Below are 19,728 nucleotides of genomic sequence, written 5' to 3'. Positions count from 1 at the left end.
GAGACGGGAAGGATTGGAGGACGGAAAGGGGAGAGAGTGAGAGAGCAAGAGAGAATGAGGGAGTTGGTCGAAACTGGAGAGAAGTAGAGAAACAAGCGAGTGGTCACGTCTTCGAATCGTGGCTTGCCAAACACACTTCCAGTCTCGCTTTCAGCCGGCTCACGTCATGCTTTTTCTCCCGTCTTTAAATAGCTTTGAGGTTTCCTCTCATTGGCTTACAGTCGCTATTTAATCTAGTTCGAGTGGGTTTCGTTTTCTTATAACCAACCTTCATCCCTAGCTGAGGACAGTCATTTAACACCACAGGGAGAATCACCTTCTCAGGCTGGTGGTTTCATCAGAGGAGACAAAGATCCAGGATGCTGGGAATGCCAGCAATTAGGGAGAGGGCCAGTGAGAAGACAGGGCAGCTCAGGGAAGGGTTGGAAGGAGAGTAATAAAAAGCAATTAACTGACAATTTTGCTGAGGGCTCACCTCATACGTTTGATGATTGGATAGCTATTTCCTTCTTCTTCAGAGAAGAAGTCAAATAAATGATTTATTCTTACAGACTTTTGTGCTACAGTTCACCTCCACCGTAATTCTTTACTGTGATCTCATCACAACTCCTTATGTGGTCACAATACACACTCCAGAGGGGCAAGGGTAGGAATAGGTATCCGTTCCATCATAGGTGTGGGGAGCTTGATTCTATTCTTGTTGCCTTAACTGTGGAAAAGTTTCCTCTGGGGGTCTATATCACCTTAGCCGCCATGCCACAAAATAAGGAATGTGCTTGTTGTTTTGTTTAAAATGGGATTGCTTGATTTTTCAGAAATTTGTACATCTGTTCTGTAGGGTGTTTGAAGAGGGCAGATTCAGGGCCTTCTCCAAAAGGGAGTATTTAAAAAAAGGCACATATAAAATTAATTTATAAAATTTTAATGTTTATTTTTGAGAGAGAGACAGAGACAGAGAGCAAGCAGCAGAGGGGGCAGAGAGAGAGGGAGACACAGAATCCAAAGCAGGCTCCAGGCCTCTGAGATGTCAGCACAGAGCCTGACACAGGGCTCGAATTCACAAGCTCGAGATCATGACCCGAGCCGAAGTTGGACACTTAACCGACTGAGCCATCCAGGTGCCCCTAAAATTAATTTAATAACATATTTTTTGAATCCAATGTATTAATTTTTTACAAAGTTTTTAATTATTTTGAGAGACAGAAAACAAGCTAGGGAGGGGCAGAGAGAGAAGGAGAGAGAATCCTAAGAAGGCTCCTCAAGGTCAGTGGAGAGCCCTACGTGGGCCTCAAACCCCCAAACCATGATATCATGACTTGAGCCCAAATCAAGAGTTGGACGTTTAACCCACTGAGCCACCCAGTCGACCCCAACATATTAATTTTAAATAGCTGCCATAATAAAATACCATGAACTGACTGGCTTGACCAACATAAATTTATTGTTTCACAGTTTCAGAGGCTGGAAGCCAGATCAAAGTGTCATCAGGGTCATGCTCCTTCTGAAGATACTAGAGAAGGATATGTTCCAGGCCTCCTTCCTAGCTGCTGATATTTCCTTGCTTGCAGCAGAACTCCAAACTTTACCTGGTGTTCTTCCCCCCTGAGTATGTCTGTGTATTTGAATTTCCCCTTTTAATATGGGTGAGTAGCATCCATATTGATGACGGGTGAGTAGCATCCACATTGTATTAGCAGCCCACTCTACTGCAATCTGACTTCATCCTCATTACATAGGAGAGAGACATCCTATTTCCAAATAAGCTCCCATTCTGAGGTCCTGGGACTTAAGATTTCAATATACAGATTTTGAGGGGACACAATGTAATCCATAATATCCAATATACCCCATACAATGCTAATTCAATGTATAATTGGTATAAAAACATATGGATGTTTTACACTCTTGTCTTCATATTGAGTCTTTGAAATTGAGTGTGTATTTCACACTTACAGGATTTCTCAGTTTGGACGAGCCTCTTTTCAAGTGCTCAATAGCTGCATGTGACTAGTGGCTACCATCGTGGAAAACACAAATATAAAACATTTTTATAATCGCAGAAATTCTAGCAGACAGCATGCTCTAGAAAACAAAAGTACTCAGTGGTGGCAGAAAGCAAACCAGTTGTTGCCTGGAGGGGACAAGAAGGGGGAGATTACAGAGGGATGTGAGGAAACATCAAACCTTACCAAATAGTGCACTTTTTAAAAAAATTTTTTTAACGTTTATTTATGTTTGAGACAGAGAGAGACAGAGCATGAATGGGGGAGGGTCAGAGAGAGGGAGACACAGAATCTGAAACAGGCTCCAGGCTCTGAGCTGTGAGCACAGAGCCCGACGCGGGACTCGAACTCACGGACCGCGAGATCATGACCTGAGCTGAAGTCGAAAGCTTAACCGACTGAGCCACCCAGGCGCCCCCAAAATAGTGCACTTTAAATGTGTCCATTTTATTGCATGCCATTTATACATCAATTTAAAAAATTAATGGTAAAAACATTTAAAAACATTTTTAAAATAAATTTCATTTATTTTGAGAAAGAGAGAGAGCATGAGCTTGGTTGGGGCAGAGAGAGAATCCCAAGCAGGCTCTGTGCTGTCAGCGCACAGCCTGACGTGGGACTTGATCCCACAAACCACAAACCATGACCCCGTTAAAATCAAGATGCGGACCCTTAACCGACTGAGTCATGTAGGCCCCCTAAGCACCTTTATTTATTTATTTATTTATTTATTTTTTAATTTTTTTTTTAATGTTTGTTTATTTTTGAGACAGAGAGAGACAGAGCATGAACGGGGGAGGGTCAGAGAGAGGGAGACACAGAATCGGAAACAGGCTCCAGGCTCTGAGCTGTCAGCACAGAGCCCGATGCGGGGCTCGAACTCACGGACCGCGAGATCGTGACCTGAACCGAAGTCGGCCGCTCAACCGACTGAGCCACCCAGGCGTCCCCCCTAAGCACCTTTAAATAAGACTGGGGGACAAATGAAATGAGCCCCTACTTGCCATATTATTGTATTTTGAATTTCGAGAGCTTCTATGAAAATAATTATATGATTTATGATTTTTCATGATTTATCATTTTTCATATTATAAATTCACTATGGTACAATTTACTTTTTTAGCATGTAATTTGTATTAGTTATCTGCAGACAACTGATATATCGTTAGCTTGTTCTCTACGGAGCACATGTTATATTACTCCAAACCTTAGCAGCTTCAAAGAAGAAACATGTATTATGTCACAGCTTCTGGAGTGAGGAATCCAGGAACAAGTTAGCTTCAAGGTTTCTGCTTCCGCGTCCTCGTGAAGTCGCTGTCAAGCCGTTGCCTGGGCCTGCAGTCACCTGAAGCTTTAACTACAATGGGGGGCCCAATTCAGAGCTCGTGTGGGTGGTGGTTCACTTAAACCCTGTTCCTCCCTCTTTGGGCCACTCCTAGGCTGCCTGTGAATCAGCGCAAAATGTTCACTGGCCTTCCCCAAAGAAAGTTATGAGAGAGAAAGAGAGAGTGAGAGAGAGCCCAGGGTGGAAACCATAGCGTTTTCTAAACAAATCTTAGAAGTGACATACTTACATTTTGGCTATGTTCTGTCATTCACAAAGACAAATCCCACTACAATGTGGGAAAGGACTGTGGCGGGTTTGGAAACCAGGAGGTGGTGATCATCAGAAACTATCTTACAAGCTGACTACCACAAAAGTATAACGAATATATGTACTTACCTACTGACTCTTTTAAACAGTTATATTGTGTTGTATATTTCATAAACAAGTTCTTAGCTATGAATATGGGGAATATTGCCTAGTTTTCTAGGACACCAATAATGAAGTAATGAACAGACAACTTTGCCCACCGGTGCAAATATTAAGATAAATTCCCACAGTTGAACTGCTTGATAAATGATAAACACATTTAAAATTTACATAGATCCAAATTTTTCTCTAAAAACTTTGTACTATAATTTGACTTCCAAAAGACTGGGTGATATGGACCACTTCCTCGAATCCTCACCAACACTCTTTCTCAAATATTGCAAATATTCAGATTCTTCTCTGTGTCCCTTCGCCTTGCAAGATAAAAATGTTCCTTTCCTCCGCGTACAAGGAGGGCACATTTCACAGGAGGGTTTTACTTTATTTTAGCTTTATGCCCAACAGGCTAATATTCATTACCCTGAAATTGAGAGTCATGTGCTCTACTGGCTGGGACCGCCAGATGCCCCAACAAATATCGATAAAAGCTAACAAGGCTAAAAATATGACAAGCCAGAGACTGGCCATATAGAAAGGCATGAGGTCAAAGATATAACGTAGAATATTAATTCCAAGACCTAGATGGCAATTACACAAATGATATTTAATTCCTAGGGCTTCCAAAAATATTAATCACAGTGAGACCTTAAAACAACAGAAATTTCATCCCACACAGTCTTAAAGGGCTACAACTCAAAAATCAACGTGTCAGCAGGAGCATCCTACCTCTAATGTTCGGGGAAAAAATTATTTCTAGGAGCGACCAAGCTTTGGTATCACCCACGATTCCCTTGGCTGTTAGAATTTTAATTTATGTATGACTCGATAATCAATTTCCCAACCTGATGCATGATTGTCTGTGGTGGAAATGTCTCTTTACAAAAAAACTTGAACATCAGGAGAAGATATATACATGACTGAGGAGAGACTTGGAACATATCCAGGCTGGGTGTAAGGCAACGTGGGGAGAGGCAACTGTTAAAAGTGAAACCAGGGGTTGGGTGGGGGGGGGGGGTGTGCTGCTGATTGGGGGTAGCGCAACACAGGTGGAGGAAGCTATTTCTGGGTACCACGCTGGCAACGGTGCCATAGGATGGAGAGTATGGGGCCTCAAATTGAGTAACACCATAGATAGAGGACCTCCCTGTCCCCAGGGGTCTCTGCCCCCTCCCACCTGCGTGGCCACTGGGTTTTCCCCCTCCATTCCCAATGTCTCACTCTCTCTCACCTCAACTGCCTGTGTGCTGGCAAACCGCCAGTGCCAACATTCCCTTTCCCTCCACCAACTACCTGAGCCCAGGGTCAAGCTCTGCGATTCAGCCAGGCCTAAGACCACCGAGAGATGGGGACTGATGTGTCAGGAGAAAGACTGAGGTGTGCAATGGACTTGGGAGGCATCCACAGAAGAGGACGGGTACAGGGGTAGATAGAGGGACTAACGGCGCCTATCATGGCCAGGCGCACGCAACGCGGGATGGGAAACTAAAAAGTGCAACTGTGAAGAGTGAGCTTGGGGCGCGGGGGGGGGGGGGGGGGGGGGGGGGGTTGGGAGGGGGTGGGGGGGGATGGAGGACGACGCTCATCGGGTTGGGGGTGGGGCGTGGAGGTGAAGAAAGGGACCTCTGGGTAACAAGCTGGCCCCTTTGCCATAGGATGGAGGTGACCGACGTGTCCTGCAATTGGAATAAGTTAGCGACAAGTGCGCCCAGTCCCCCGGGGTGCCTCGACCGCCACCCACCTGCCTGGCTGCTGGGTTGTCTTCCCCCGTGGCTCCCACGGCACCTCCCCGCTGTCTCACCTCCATTGCCCCGGGGGGGTGGGAGGGTGGGGGGGTCCGGGCCGTGCCCGGATGCCTCTTCCCTCCTCCACCTCCCGGGCACGGCGGTCGGACTCTGCGCTTGCATCGGCGCCCAAGACTAGCGTGCCCGTGGGGTCCGCCCTCCGTCGCCGGGGAGAGACGCAGCCAGCCAGGTCGTGGCGCTCCCGCCCCGCGTGGGGCAGGGAAGCCGCCCGAGAGGTCGCAGGCCCGAGGGGGGCTCGGCCAGGTGACGGGACTCAGGGCTGCGCGTGGCTCACCTGACCCACGCGCCCGGCACCGTCACCGCGGGCACCTCAGGAGGGAGGACAGGATGGCTCGTCAGCCTGGCCAGCTAGGAGCGCCACCGGAGGGGGCGGTGGGGGTCCCAGCACACTCGGGGGGCAGGGGCGCCTGCGCACACTGGTGGTCCCGGCGGGGGACAGAGGCCGCCCCGGCCACTCGCGTCTCGGGCTGTGGAAGCGAAGGTGCCAGGCGAGCGCGTGCGCGGGGGGCGAAGGGGAGAGGCGATGCCGAGGGCCTCCGGTGGGCCAGCCAGGCCAAAAGGCTCGGAGGGGCCGAGGTGGCAGGGCGAGGCTGGGGCCGCCCGTCGGGGCGTGGCAGGTGGCCTTGTGTGCACCCCTCCATCGTGGCGGCGGGGCCCGCGACAAGCTAGCCAGCTCTGGCCTGGCGTGCTGGCGTGGGCTAAAAGGGGGTGGTGCGGGTGCACTGGGGACGGGACGGTGGGGGGCTCGGCTCGGCAGGCCGGCCGGCCGGGAGGGGAGGCCCCGGAGGGCCAGAGGAAGAAGAAAGGCTTCCCTGACCGGGAATCGAACCCGGGCCGCGGCGGTGAGAGCGCCGAATCCTAACCACTAGACCACCAGGGAGCGACAGGCTGCGCGCCTGGCCTGCACCCCCTGGACCCAGCGCCTCCATTCCACCCACGCGGCTCCGCTTGGGCCCCGAGGCCCCTGCCTCTGCACGTCCAGCCGCCCGCCGGCCCGCTGGCAGCACCCGCAAAACGCTGCGCGCCGGCCGCCCTCGCACCCGCACGCCGCCTCGGGCCACGTGCCCAGCGCCCAGCGCCCAGCGGGCCGGCACGCCGTCCCCCACCGCCAGCGCCCGGCGGGCCTGGCCAGGAGGGCCCCGGAGCGGCGCAAAAGGTCGGCCGGCTGCGTTGGCCGGGAATCGAACCCGGGTCAACTGCTTGGAAGGCAGCTATGCTCACCACTATACCACCAACGCTGCACGGCCCGGGCCGGCCCGACGCGGCCGGCCCAGGGTGCGCTCCGTCGCCTTCTCGCCTTGGCGCTCTCTCGTCGTCGCCGCCGCCGCCGCCGCCGCCGCCGCCGCCCGGCGCAGCCCTGCCCCGACGTCCCGCCCGGCCGCAGCTCTGCCCGGCCACCACGGGCTCCGGCCACCCGGCGCCCCAGCCTCGCCCCTCCGACTCAGCTGCGCCGGCCGGTCGCCGGGCACGCCCGCCCGCCAGCCCACCTGCCGGCCCTGCGCCCCGCGCCCGGCGCCCACCGCCGCCCGCCTCTGGAGGGCGCTCTGGCCGCCTGGCCGCTCTCGGGCCCTCGGAGGCCGGCTGGGGGGCCCCGCCACGTCCCCGGCCCGGCGTCTTCCGCGTCCTCCGCGGCCCGCAGCTAGCGGCCCGGCCCGGCCCGGCCCGGCGCGGGAAGGAGCAGAGGGGGCGGGCGCCAGGCCACACCACCTCCCGCATCCAGACGGGACCGGACCCATCTGCCTCCCACCCGAGCGACACCCACGGCGGCTGCGCGGCTGGGCGGCACGTCGCCCAGGAGCTCGCTGTGGCTGCCGCCGGGACCACACGAGGCCCCGGCTGCGCGGTGGCGACCCAGCGTCCGGCCTCGAGCCACGCAAAGGGCTGGGGCCGGTGGACCGTGGGCAGGCCGGGCACGCGCCGCCGGCCGGACGACGGACGGCCGAGAAGAAGCGCCCCTGCCCCTCGGGAGCAAGAGGCGGCACCCAGAGCTGCGCAGGCCACCAAAAAGGGCGTCTTGCCTCCCCGTCGGGGAATCGAACCCCGGTCTCCCGCGTGACAGGCGGGGATACTCACCACTATACTAACGAGGACGGCGGCGGCCGGCCACCCGGGCGCCCGACCCCTCTCCGGCTGCCTCCCCACGCCTGCCCCTGCCTGCCCTCGACGCCCTGCCCTGCACGGGCGCCCGGCACGGGCCACGCCCCACCCGACCCCAGCCCCGCTTCGGCCCCCTCTCCCGCACGGCAGCCCCCGGCCCCGACTCGGAGTCCGCCGGGACCCGGGCCCACACACGGACCCGGACGGCGCTCAGTACTCCCAACGAGCGCTGCCTCTCTCTCGTCTGCCAGGCGGGCATCGCGCCGGGAGAAACGGCCCCAGACGGCAAGCGGGGCTGCGAGGGCGAGGAAGGCGGGGTGGGGAGCAGGGCAAGGGGCGCCGACGCTGGACGGGGCCTGCAGGGAGCTGGGGGTGGGGGTGCGACAGCGACGGGAGCCGCGCTGGCGGCGGCGGCGGCGGCGGCGAGGCGGCTGGCCGTGCTCCTCCGGGGCCGCCGCGCGTGTCTCGCCCCTTGCGCACCCACACAGCCGCCAGCCGGGCGCCATGACGGCCAAGGACACCAGCGTTAGCGCCGCGTCCCAGCCAGGCCAGCGGCGACGCGCCCACACCCGCCGTCAGGATGGCCGAGCGGTCTAAGGCGCTGTGTTCAGGTCGCAGTCTCCCCTGGAGGCGTGGGTTCGAATCCCACTCCTGACACGCCCACCTTTTGGCCCGCCCCATCACAGCAGCCACGCCACCCGGGCCTGGACCACACCCTCTCGCGGCCGCGGCCCGCCTCGCACCCGAGCACACGCTGCCCAGGACCGAGCTCCAGCCCCTCCACCCTCGCCGCCTCGGGCTCTGAGCGCGCGCGCGCGCGAGCGCGCGCACACACACGCACGCACTCCCCGGCGACTGGAGCGCCTTTCCCACACCCGCAGGCTTCGCTGACTTCGCACCTGCTGCTTTCTGGAGGCTCTTTGGTCCTCCTTCTCGCCTATTCCCGCCCCTGCCCTCCTCACCCCGGCACTCGCGGACCAGCCCAGGCTGCAAAGCTCCCCGCGCTTCCCGCTCCCACTTGTGGCCGCTGGACAGCGCCTGGCTCTTACAGCCAGCCGTCCGCTTCCGCCGCCCCCGGGAACACGCACCCACCCCACCGTCACCCCGTGCTTTTCCCCCGGCCCTAGTCCGTTCTCTGCACACCCTCCCGAGGCGGCCCACACGATTCTCCACCTGGGGGTCTTCCCCTGGCCACACCTACCTGCCTGCCTGTCTGCCTCCCGGGAGCCATACAGCCCAGCCGGCTGCTGGCCAGGCGGCGGCGTGGACCCCTCCCTTCTGTGGGCCTGACTCACGAGTCCAAGCCGGGAAGGTGGGTGGAGGGAGCAGTGAGCGGAAGCCCTAGACCCCCCCAGGCCATCCAGCCGGGCGCCACAGCGCATCTCCTGGCTCCGGGAGGCAGCCTGCCGGCCACTCCGCCCCAGCGTTCCTCCCGGATCCAAGATCGCCCTCCTGGCTCCCAACCTGTCAAGGCACCGAGCCGGACCCCTAGGGAGAGCCGCCGGCCAACGCGCTCAGGCCTTTGCTCTCTTGGCCCGAGACGCACTCAGAGGCGCCGGCGGGGCTACCTGGCCTCTAACTCCGACAGACGCCGGCGCGAGCGCAAACACACACACACACACACACACACACACACACACACACAAAGACACACAGCCCACCCATCTCCGCCCCCGGGCCCCACGGCTCCACACACGAGAGGTCCGTTCCCCACCCCGTCCGCCGGGACACACACTGCACGCGCGAGAAAACCATCCGCCAAAGGGACTTTGGCTCGGGGCTGGGAGCAGCTGAAGGCAAGGTCCCTCGCCTGCCTGCACCTGCCACAGATGGCTCCGGCTGTTTGGGGTTCGGGCGCTGGCCAGGCTGGGTCCGGCTCCTGGCTGCCTCTGGGGACACGGGCAGGCTGTGGCGGCGGCCCTGGACGAGGGACAAAGCACAGGATGAGCCCAGTCCGCCTCCGTGCCTTCCTCTGCCCGGACGTCCGCGCCGCGCCGCGCCGCGCCGCGCCCCAGGGGCTGGCTCTCCGCGTGCCTGGAGCCTGTCTTGCAGACTGCCCGCCTCCTGCTCCCACGGAGAAGACGCTCACGCTCACGCTCACGCTCACTACTGGCGGGGACCGGCAACGGAGGCGGCCGGCGCCGCTGGGGAAGCCCTCTGTGGGCCACGTCCGTGGGTGCATGGGTGGTTCAGTGGTAGAATTCTCGCCTGCCACGCGGGAGGCCCGGGTTCGATTCCCGGCCCATGCAACGCGCCATCCCCTTTTGGCCCCGCAGCGCCAACTACGCGCTACGCTTCCTCTCTCCCACCTTCAGAGCCCCTGGCCAAAGCCACCTCTGCTCCTCTCTGGGGGCCCGCCCACGCCCCATCCCGTCCCCGCCCCTGCCGCACAATCCCTTCCTCCTCCCTGGCTCGCTCGCTCGCCCTGGGGACAAAACTCCGCCCGCCCGCCCGGGAGCCAAGGGCCCATCCGCGCCCGCCCAGACACCTGCCTTGCCCTTCTCTTTAACGACGCTCGCCTCGCTCCAGTCTCCCGATTCGCTGCAAGGAACGCATCCACGCACCAACTCGCGCTGCCACCCACACGCTCCTCCCCTTCCCTCGGCACCACCTGGCGCCCCCGCCCCTCCCACCAGCCCCTCCCCCCCCCCCACACACACACACGCTCTGTCTCACTCTACCCACACTCCAGAAATCCTCCCCTTTTGCACAACCGGCAGAAACCAAGCTGCCACGCCTAGGTGCGCTATACAGCCCATCCTGCGCGAGGGTCGCTCACAGACTCCAGGTGGCACCGGCACCCGCACCCGCAAGACCCCAGCGTGCCTAACGTCATGGTCGCGCAGGCCCTTGATTCTCTGCCTCCCGCTTCGCCGCCGCGGTACCGTGCCAACGCGGCTTCCTCTTCCACCGCTAGAACCACCCACGGCACCAAAGGCCACCACCGTCCTCCATCCCTCTCCCACCCCGACCTCCACCTCTCCTCCCCTCCACACACACCCACACGCGCACACACACACACGCAAAAGCAAGGACTCCGAGGAAACTTCCCGTGGGCACGGCCGCCCGCGGCTCCTCCGCACCGCTGCAGGGGGCTTGTCCGGTTGAAGCGAGTGTGCCCCAGCAGGTGTACGCGGCGCACCGGCTGACCGCTCGGCCTCCAGAGGGGACACCTCTGATCACAGAGCAAATCCCCGGCGGACAGGGGTGTCCAAGTTGGGGCGGGAAGGAGACTGAGGTGTGCGATGGACCTTGGGAGGCATCCACAGAAGAGGAGGGATACAGCCAGGGGTGGACAGAGGGACGGACGGCGCCTATCATGGCGAGGCACAGGGCGAGGCGGGATGGGAAACTGTGCAAAGTGCAACTGTGAAAAGTGTGCGTGAGTTGGGGGGGGTGGTGGAGGACGCCCCTCATCGGGGGTGGGGCGCGGAGGTGGCGAAAGGGACCACTAGGTGACACGCTGGCCCCTTTGCCAAAGGATGGCAGGGACCGACGTGTCCTGCAATTGGAATGACAAGTTGGCGACAAGTGCGCCCAGTCCCCCGCGGTGCCTCGACCGCCACCCACCTGCCTGGCTGCTGGGTTGTCTTCCCCGGTGGCTCCCACGGCACCTCCCCGCTGTCTCACCTCCAGTGCCCCGGGCGGGGGCGGGTTCCGGGCCATGCCCGGATGCCTCTTCCCTCCTCCACCTCCCGGGCACGGCGGTCGGACTCTGCGCTCGCATCGGCGCCCAAGACTAGCGTGCCCGTGGGGTCCGCTCGCCGTCGCCGGGGAGAGACGCAGCCAGCCAGGTCGTGGCGCTCCCGCCCCGCGTGGGGCAGGGAAGCCGCCCGAGAGGTCGCAGGCCCGAGGGGGGCTCGGCCAGGTGACGGGACTCAGGGCTGCGCGTGGCTCACCTGACCCACGCGCCCGGCACCGCCACCGCGGGCACCTCAGGAGGGAGGACAGGATGGCTCGTCAGCCTGGCCAGCTAGGAGCGCCACCGGAGGGGGCAGGGGCGCCTGCGCACACTGGTGGTCCCGGCGGGGGACAGAGGCCGCCCCGGCCACTCGCGTCTCGGGCTGTGGAAGCGGAGGTGCCAGGCGAGCGCGTGCGCGGGGGGCGAAGGGGAGAGGCGATGCCGAGGGCCTCCGGTGGGCCAGCCAGGCCAAAAGGCTCGGACGGGCCGAGGTGGCAGGGCGAGGCTGGGGCCGCCCGTCGGGGCGTGGCAGGTGGCCTTGTGTGCACCCCTCCATCGTGGCGGCGGGGCCCGCGACAAGCTAGCCAGCTCTGGCCTGGCGTGCTGGCGTGGGCTAAAAGGGGGTGGTGCGGGTGCACTGGGGACGGGACGGTGGGGGGCTCGGCCTGCCGGGAGGGCAGGCCCCGGAGGGCCAGAGGAAGAAGAAAGGCTTCCCTGACCGGGAATCGAACCCGGGCCGCGGCGGTGAGAGCGCCGAATCCTAACCACTAGACCACCAGGGAGCGACAGGCTGCGCGCCTGGCCTGCACCCCCTGGACCCAGCGCCTCCCTCCATTCCACCCACGCGGCTCCGCTTGGGCCCCGAGGCCCCTGCCTCTGCACGTCCAGCCGCCCGCCGGCCCCACGCAGTCCCCCCGGCCCGCTGGCAGCACCCGCAAAACGCTGCGCGCCGGCCGCCCTCGCACCCGCACGCCGCCTCGGGCCACGTGCCCAGCGCCCAGCGGGCCGGCACGCCGGCCCCCACCGCCAGCGCCCGGCGGGCCTGGCCAGGAGGGCCCCGGAGCGGCGCAAAAGGTCGACCGGCTGCGTTGGCCGGGAATCGAACCCGGGTCAACTGCTTGGAAGGCAGCTATGCTCACCACTATACCACCAACGCTGCACGGCCCGGGCCGGCCCGACGCGGCCGGCCCAGGGTGCGCTCCGTCGCCTTCTCTCGCCTTGGCGCTCTCTCGTCGTCGCCGCCGCCGCCGCCGCCGCCGCCGCCGCCCGGCGCAGCCCTGCCCCGACGTCCCGCCCGGCCGCAGCTCTGCCCGGCCACCACGGGCTCCGGCCACCACGGGCTCCGGCCACCACGGGCTCCGGCCGCCCGGCGCCCCAGCCTCGCCCCTCCGACTCAGCTGCGCCGGCCGGTCGCCGGGCACGCCCGCCCACCTGCCCGCCCTGCGCCCCGCGCCCGGCGCCCGGCACCCACCGCCGCCCGCCTCTGGAGGGCGCTCTGGCCGCCTGGCCGCTCTCGGGCCCTCGGAGGCCGGCTGGGGGGCCCCCGCCACGTCCCCGGCCCGGCGTCTTCCGCGTCCTCCGCGGCCCGCAGCTAGCGGCCCGGCCCGGCCCGGCCCGGCGCGGGAAGGAGCAGAGGGGGCGGGCGCCAGGCCACACCACCTCCCGCATCCAGACGGGACCGGACCCATCTGCCTCCCACCCGAGCGACACCCACGGCGGCTGCGCGGCTGGGCGGCACGTCGCCCAGGAGCTCGCTGTGGCTGCCGCCGGGACCACACGAGGCCCCGGCTGCGCGGTGGCGACCCAGCGTCCGGCCTCGAGCCACGCAAAGGGCTGGGGCCGGTGGACCGTGGGCAGGCCGGGCACGCGCCGCCGGCCGGACGACGGACGGCCGAGAAGAAGCGCCCCTGCCCCTCGGGAGCAAGAGGCGGCACCCAGAGCTGCGCAGGCCACCAAAAAGGGCGTCTTGCCTCCCCGTCGGGGAATCGAACCCCGGTCTCCCGCGTGACAGGCGGGGATACTCACCACTATACTAACGAGGACGGCGGCGGCCGGCCACCCGGGCGCCCGACCCCTCTCCGGCTGCCTCCCCACGCCTGCCCCTGCCTGCCCTCGACGCCCTGCCCTGCACGGGCGCCCGGCACGGGCCACGCCCCACCCGACCCCAGCCCCGCTTCGGCCCCCTCTCCCGCACGGCAGCCCCCGGCCCCGACTCGGAGTCCGCCGGGACCCGGGCCCACACACGGACCCGGACGGCGCTCAGTACTCCCAACGAGCGGTGCCTCTCTCTCGTCTGCCAGGCGGGCATCGCGCCGGGAGAAAAGGCCCCAGACGGCAAGCGGGGCTGCGAGGGCGAGGAAGGCGGGGTGGGGAGCAGGGCAAGGGGCGCCGACGCTGGACGGGGCCTGCAGGGAGCTGGGGGTGGGGGTGCGACAGCGACGGGAGCCGCGCTGGCGGCGGCGGCGGCGGCGGCGGCGAGGCGGCTGGCCGTGCTCCTCCGGGGCCGCCGCGCGTGTCTCGCCCCTTGCGCACCCACACAGCCGCCAGCCGGGCGCCATGACGGCCAAGGACACCAGCGTTAGCGCCGCGTCCCAGCCAGGCCAGCGGCGACGCGCCCACACCCGCCGTCAGGATGGCCGAGCGGTCTAAGGCGCTGCGTTCAGGTCGCAGTCTCCCCTGGAGGCGTGGGTTCGAATCCCACTCCTGACACGCCCACCTTTTGGCCCGCCCCATCACAGCAGCCACGCCACCCGGGCCTGGACCACACCCTCTCGCGGCCGCGGCCCGCCTCGCACCCGAGCACACGCTGCCCAGGACCGAGCTCCAGCCCCTCCACCCTCGCCGCCTCGGGCTCTGAGCGCGCACACACACGCACGCACTCCCCGGCGACTGGAGCGCCTTTCCCACACCCGCAGGCTTCGCTGACTTCGCACCTGCTGCTTTCTGGAGGCTCTTTGGTCCTCCTTCTCGCCTATTCCCGCCCCTGCCCTCCTCACCCCGGCACTCGCGGACCAGCCCAGGCTGCAAAGCTCCCCGCGCTTCCCGCTCCCACTTGTGGCCGCTGGACAGCGCCTGGCTCTTACAGCCAGCCGTCCGCTTCCGCCGCCCCCGGGAACACGCACCCACCCCACCGTCACCCCGTGCTTTTCCCCCGGCCCTAGTCCGTTCTCTGCACACCCTCCCGAGGCGGCCCACACGATTCTCCACCTGGGGGTCTTCCCCTGGCCACACCTACCTGCCTGCCTGTCTGCCTCCCGGGAGCCATACAGCCCAGCCGGCTGCTGGCCAGGCGGCGGCGTGGACCCCTCCCTTCTGTGGGCCTGACTCACGAGTCCAAGCCGGGAAGGTGGGTGGAGGGAGCAGTGAGCGGAAGCCCTAGACCCCCCCAGGCCATCCAGCCGGGCGCCACAGCGCATCTCCTGGCTCCGGGAGGCAGCCTGCCGGCCACTCCGCCCCAGCGTTCCTCCCGGATCCAAGATCGCCCTCCTGGCTCCCAACCTGTCAAGGCACCGAGCCGGACCCCTAGGGAGAGCCGCCGGCCAACGCGCTCAGGCCTTTGCTCTCTTGGCCCGAGACGCACTCAGAGGCGCCGGCGGGGCTACCTGGCCTCTAACTCCGACAGACGCCGGCGCGAGCGCAAACACACACACACACACACACACACACACACACACACACACAAAGACACACAGCCCACCCATCTCCGCCCCCGGCCCCACGGCTCCACACACGAGAGGTCCGTTCCCCACCCCGTCCGCCGGGACACACACTGCACGCGCGAGAAAACCATCCGCCAAAGGGACTTTGGCTCGGGGCTGGGAGCAGCTGAAGGCAAGGTCCCTCGCCTGCCTGCACCTGCCACAGATGGCTCCGGCTGTTTGGGGTTCGGGCGCTGGCCAGGCTGGGTCCGGCTCCTGGCTGCCTCTGGGGACACGGGCAGGCTGTGGCGGCGGCCCTGGACGAGGGACAAAGCACAGGATGAGCCCAGTCCGCCTCCGTGCCTTCCTCTGCCCGGACGTCCGCGCCGCGCCGCGCCGCGCCCCAGGGGCTGGCTCTCCGCGTGCCTGGAGCCTGTCTTGCAGACTGCCCGCCTCCTGCTCCCACGGAGAAGACGCTCACGCTCACGCTCACGCTCACTACTGGCGGGGACCGGCAACGGAGGCGGCCGGCGCCGCTGGGGAAGCCCTCTGTGGGCCACGTCCGTGGGTGCATGGGTGGTTCAGTGGTAGAATTCTCGCCTGCCACGCGGGAGGCCCGGGTTCGATTCCCGGCCCATGCAACGCGCCATCCCCTTTTGGCCCCGCAGCGCCAACTACGCGCTACGCTTCCTCTCTCCCACCTTCAGAGCCCCTGGCCAAAGCCACCTCTGCTCCTCTCTGGGGGCCCGCCCACGCCCCATCCCGTCCCCGCCCCTGCCGCACAATCCCTTCCTCCTCCCTGGCTCGCTCGCTCGCCCTGGGGACAAAACTCCGCCCGCCCGCCCGGGAGCCAAGGGCCCATCCGCGCCCGCCCAGACACCTGCCTTGCCCTTCTCTTTAACGACGCTCGCCTCGCTCCAGTCTCCCGATTCGCTGCAAGGAACGCATCCACGCACCAACTCGCGCTGCCACCCACACGCTCCTCCCCTTCCCTCGGCACCACCTGGCGCCCCCGCCCCTCCCACCAGCCCCTCCCCCCGCCCCCGACACACACACACACACACACACACACACACACACACACGCTCTATCTCACTCTACCCACACTCCAGAAATCCTCCCCTTTTGCACAACCGGCAGAAACCAAGCTGCCACGCCTAGGTGCGCTATACAGCCCATCCTGCGCGAGGGTCGCTCACAGACTCCAGGTGGCACCGGCACCCGCACCCGCAAGACCCCAGCGTGCCTAACGTCATGGTCGCGCAGGCCCTTGATTCTCTGCCTCCCGCTTCGCCGCCGCGCTACCGTGCCAACGCGGCTTCCTCTTCCACCGCTAGAACCACCCACGGCACCAAAGGCCACCACCGTCCTCCATCCCTCTCCCACCCCGACCTCCACCTCTCCTCCCCTCCACACACACCCACACGCGCACACACACACACGCAAAAGCAAGGACTCCGAGGAAACTTCCCGTGGGCACGGCCGCCCGCGGCTCCTCCGCACCGCTGCAGGGGGCTTGTCCGGTTGAAGCGAGTGTGCCCCAGCAGGTGTACGCGGCGCACCGGCTGACCGCTCGGCCTCCAGAGGGGACACCTCTGATCACAGAGCAAATCCCCGGCGGACAGGGGTGTCCAAGTTGGGGCGGGAAGGAGACTGAGGTGTGCGATGGACCTTGGGAGGCATCCACAGAAGAGGACGGATACAGCCAGGGGTGGACAGAGGGACGGACGGCGCCTATCATGGCGAGGCACAGGGCGAGGCGGGATGGGAAACTGTGCAAAGTGCAACTGTGAAAAGTGTGCGTGAGTTGGGGGGGGGGTGGTGGAGGACGCCCCTCATCGGGGGTGGGGCGCGGAGGTGGCGAAAGGGACCACTAGGTGACACGCTGGCCCCTTTGCCAAAGGATGGAAGGGACCGACGTGTCCTGCAATTGGAATGACAAGTTGGCGACAAGTGCGCCCAGTCCCCCGCGGTGCCTCGACCGCCACCCACCTGCCTGGCTGCTGGGTTGTCTTCCCCGGTGGCTCCCACGGCACCTCCCCGCTGTCTCACCTCCAGTGCCCCGGGGGGGGGGGGGGTCCGGGCCATGCCCGGATGCCTCTTCCCTCCTCCACCTCCCGGGCACGGCGGTCGGACTCTGCGCTCGCATCGGCGCCCAAGACTAGCGTGCCCGTGGGGTCCGCTCGCCGTCGCCGGGGAGAGACGCAGCCAGCCAGGTCGTGGCGCTCCCGCCCCGCGTGGGGCATGGAAGCCGCCCGAGAGGTCGCAGGCCCGAGGGGGGCTCGGCCAGGTGACGGGACTCAGGGCTGCGCGTGGCTCACCTGACCCACGCGCCCGGCACCGCCACCGCGGGCACCTCAGGAGGGAGGACAGGATGGCTCGTCAGCCTGGCCAGCTAGGAGCGCCACCGGAGGGGGCAGGGGCGCCTGCGCACACTGGTGGTCCCGGCGGGGGACAGAGGCCGCCCCGGCCACTCGCGTCTCGGGCTGTGGAAGCGGAGGTGCCAGGCGAGCGCGTGCGCGGGGGGCGAAGGGGAGAGGCGATGCCGAGGGCCTCCGGTGGGCCAGCCAGGCCAAAAGGCTCGGACGGGCCGAGGTGGCAGGGCGAGGCTGGGGCCGCCCGTCGGGGCGTGGCAGGTGGCCTTGTGTGCACCCCTCCATCGTGGCGGCGGGGCCCGCGACAAGCTAGCCAGCTCTGGCCTGGCGTGCTGGCGTGGGCTAAAAGGGGGTGGTGCGGGTGCACTGGGGACGGGACGGTGGGTGGGGGCTCGGCTCGGCAGGCCGGCCGGCCGGGAGGGGAGGCCCCGGAGGGCCAGAGGAAGAAGAAAGGCTTCCCTGACCGGGAATCGAACCCGGGCCGCGGCGGTGAGAGCGCCGAATCCTAACCACTAGACCACCAGGGAGCGACAGGCTGCGCGCCTGGCCTGCACCCCCTGGACCCAGCGCCTCCCTCCATTCCACCCACGCGGCTCCGCTTGGGCCCCGAGGCCCCTGCCTCTGCACGTCCAGCCGCCCGCCGGCCCCACGCAGTCCCCCCGGCCCGCTGGCAGCACCCGCAAAACGCTGCGCGCCGGCCGCCCTCGCACCCGCACGCCGCCTCGGGCCACGTGCCCAGCGCCCAGCGGGCCGGCACGCCGTCCCCCACCGCCAGCGCCCGGCGGGCCTGGCCAGGAGGGCCCCGGAGCGGCGCAAAAGGTCGGCCGGCTGCGTTGGCCGGGAATCGAACCCGGGTCAACTGCTTGGAAGGCAGCTATGCTCACCACTATACCACCAACGCTGCACGGCCCGGGCCGGCCCGACGCGGCCGGCCCAGGGTGCGCTCCGTCGCCTTCTCTCGCCTTGGCGCTCTCTCGTCGTCGCCGCCGCCGCCGCCGCCGCCGCCGCCGCCGCCCGGCGCAGCCCTGCCCCGACGTCCCGCCCGGCCGCAGCTCTGCCCGGCCACCACGGGCTCCGGCCACCACGGGCTCCGGCCACCACGGGCTCCGGCCGCCCGGCGCCCCAGCCTCGCCCCTCCGACTCAGCTGCGCCGGCCGGTCGCCGGCACGCCCGCCCGCCCACCTGCCCGCCCTGCGCCCCGCGCCCGGCGCCCGGCGCCCCGGCGCCCACCGCCGCCCGCCTCTGGAGGGCGCTCTGGCCGCCTGGCCGCTCTCGGGCCCTCGGAGGCCGGCTGGGGGGCCCCGCCACGTCCCCGGCCTGGCGTCTTCCGCGTCCTCCGCGGCCCGCAGCTAGCGGCCCGGCCCGGCCCGGCCCGGCGCGGGAAGGAGCACAGGGGGCGGGCGCCAGGCCACACCACCTCCCGCATCCAGACGGGACCGGACCCATCTGCCTCCCACCCGAGCGACACCCACGGCGGCTGCGCGGCTGGGCGGCACGTCGCCCAGGAGCTCGCTGTGGCTGCCGCCGGGACCACACGAGGCCCCGGCTGCGCGGTGGCGACCCAGCGTCCGGCCTCGAGCCACGCAAAGGGCTGGGGCCGGTGGACCGTGGGCAGGCCGGGCACGCGCCGCCGGCCGGACGACGGACGGCCGAGAAGAAGCGCCCCTGCCCCTCGGGAGCAAGAGGCGGCACCCAGAGCTGCGCAGGCCACCAAAAAGGGCGTCTTGCCTCCCCGTCGGGGAATCGAACCCCGGTCTCCCGCGTGACAGGCGGGGATACTCACCACTATACTAACGAGGACGGCGGCGGCCGGCCACCCGGGCGCCCGACCCCTCTCCGGCTGCCTCCCCACGCCTGCCCCTGCCTGCCCTCGACGCCCTGCCCTGCACAGGCGCCCGGCACGGGCCACGCCCCACCCGACCCCAGCCCCGCTTCGGCCCCCTCTCCCGCACGGCAGCCCCCGGCCCCGACTCGGAGTCCGCCGGGACCCGGGCCCACACACGGACCCGGACGGCGCTCAGTACTCCCAACGAGCGCTGCCTCTCTCTCGTCTGCCAGGCGGGCATCGCGCCGGGAGAAAAGGCCCCAGACGGCAAGCGGGGCTGCGAGGGCGAGGAAGGCGGGGTGGGGAGCAGGGCAAGGGGCGCCGACGCTGGACGGGGCCTGCAGGGAGCTGGGGGTGGGGGTGCGACAGCGACGGGAGCCGCGCTGGCGGCGGCGGCGGCGGCGGCGGCGAGGCGGCTGGCCGTGCTCCTCCGGGGCCGCCGCGCGTGTCTCGCCCCTTGCGCACCCACACAGCCGCCAGCCGGGCGCCATGACGGCCAAGGACACCAGCGTTAGCGCCGCGTCCCAGCCAGGCCAGCGGCGACGCGCCCACA

General features: G+C 65.6%; 1 protein-coding gene and 13 non-coding genes across 14 annotated transcripts; 5 read left to right on the top strand and 9 right to left on the bottom strand.

The window, feature by feature from the left end:
• Positions 1–6,366: 6,366 nt before the first annotated feature.
• Positions 6,367–6,438, bottom strand: TRNAE-CUC. The gene has a single exon. It is a non-coding gene; the product is annotated as a tRNA-Glu (tRNA).
• A 286-nt stretch (positions 6,439–6,724) lies between these two features.
• On the bottom strand, positions 6,725–6,796 carry TRNAG-UCC. The gene has a single exon. It is a non-coding gene; the product is annotated as a tRNA-Gly (tRNA).
• Positions 6,797–7,576: 780 nt separating this feature from the next.
• TRNAD-GUC lies at positions 7,577–7,648 on the bottom strand. Its single transcript has one exon. It is a non-coding gene; the product is annotated as a tRNA-Asp (tRNA).
• Positions 7,649–8,229: 581 nt separating this feature from the next.
• TRNAL-CAG lies at positions 8,230–8,312 on the top strand. Its single transcript has one exon. It is a non-coding gene; the product is annotated as a tRNA-Leu (tRNA).
• Positions 8,313–9,598: 1,286 nt separating this feature from the next.
• LOC123585817 (collagen alpha-1(I) chain-like) lies at positions 9,599–19,690 on the top strand. Its single transcript, XM_045454297.1, has 5 exons — positions 9,599–9,814; positions 12,226–13,963; positions 15,420–15,539; positions 17,867–19,084; positions 19,242–19,690. Exons 1-5 carry the CDS (start codon positions 9,599–9,601, stop codon positions 19,688–19,690), a joined length of 3,741 nt encoding a protein of 1,246 aa, XP_045310253.1.
• On the top strand, positions 9,834–9,904 carry TRNAG-GCC. The gene has a single exon. It is a non-coding gene; the product is annotated as a tRNA-Gly (tRNA).
• TRNAE-CUC lies at positions 12,048–12,119 on the bottom strand. The gene has a single exon. It is a non-coding gene; the product is annotated as a tRNA-Glu (tRNA).
• TRNAG-UCC lies at positions 12,422–12,493 on the bottom strand. Its single transcript has one exon. It is a non-coding gene; the product is annotated as a tRNA-Gly (tRNA).
• TRNAD-GUC lies at positions 13,308–13,379 on the bottom strand. Its single transcript has one exon. It is a non-coding gene; the product is annotated as a tRNA-Asp (tRNA).
• On the top strand, positions 13,964–14,046 carry TRNAL-CAG. Its single transcript has one exon. It is a non-coding gene; the product is annotated as a tRNA-Leu (tRNA).
• Positions 15,546–15,616, top strand: TRNAG-GCC. The gene has a single exon. It is a non-coding gene; the product is annotated as a tRNA-Gly (tRNA).
• On the bottom strand, positions 17,806–17,877 carry TRNAE-CUC. The gene has a single exon. It is a non-coding gene; the product is annotated as a tRNA-Glu (tRNA).
• Positions 18,180–18,251, bottom strand: TRNAG-UCC. Its single transcript has one exon. It is a non-coding gene; the product is annotated as a tRNA-Gly (tRNA).
• TRNAD-GUC lies at positions 19,079–19,150 on the bottom strand. The gene has a single exon. It is a non-coding gene; the product is annotated as a tRNA-Asp (tRNA).
• Positions 19,691–19,728: the final 38 nt, after the last annotated feature.

This window comes from Leopardus geoffroyi, chromosome C3 (assembly GCF_018350155.1).
Source record: "Leopardus geoffroyi isolate Oge1 chromosome C3, O.geoffroyi_Oge1_pat1.0, whole genome shotgun sequence".
Classification (NCBI taxonomy): Eukaryota; Metazoa; Chordata; class Mammalia; order Carnivora; family Felidae; genus Leopardus; species Leopardus geoffroyi.
Note: the sequence above shows the minus strand (reverse complement) of the source record. Positions and strands in the feature narration are given on the sequence as shown.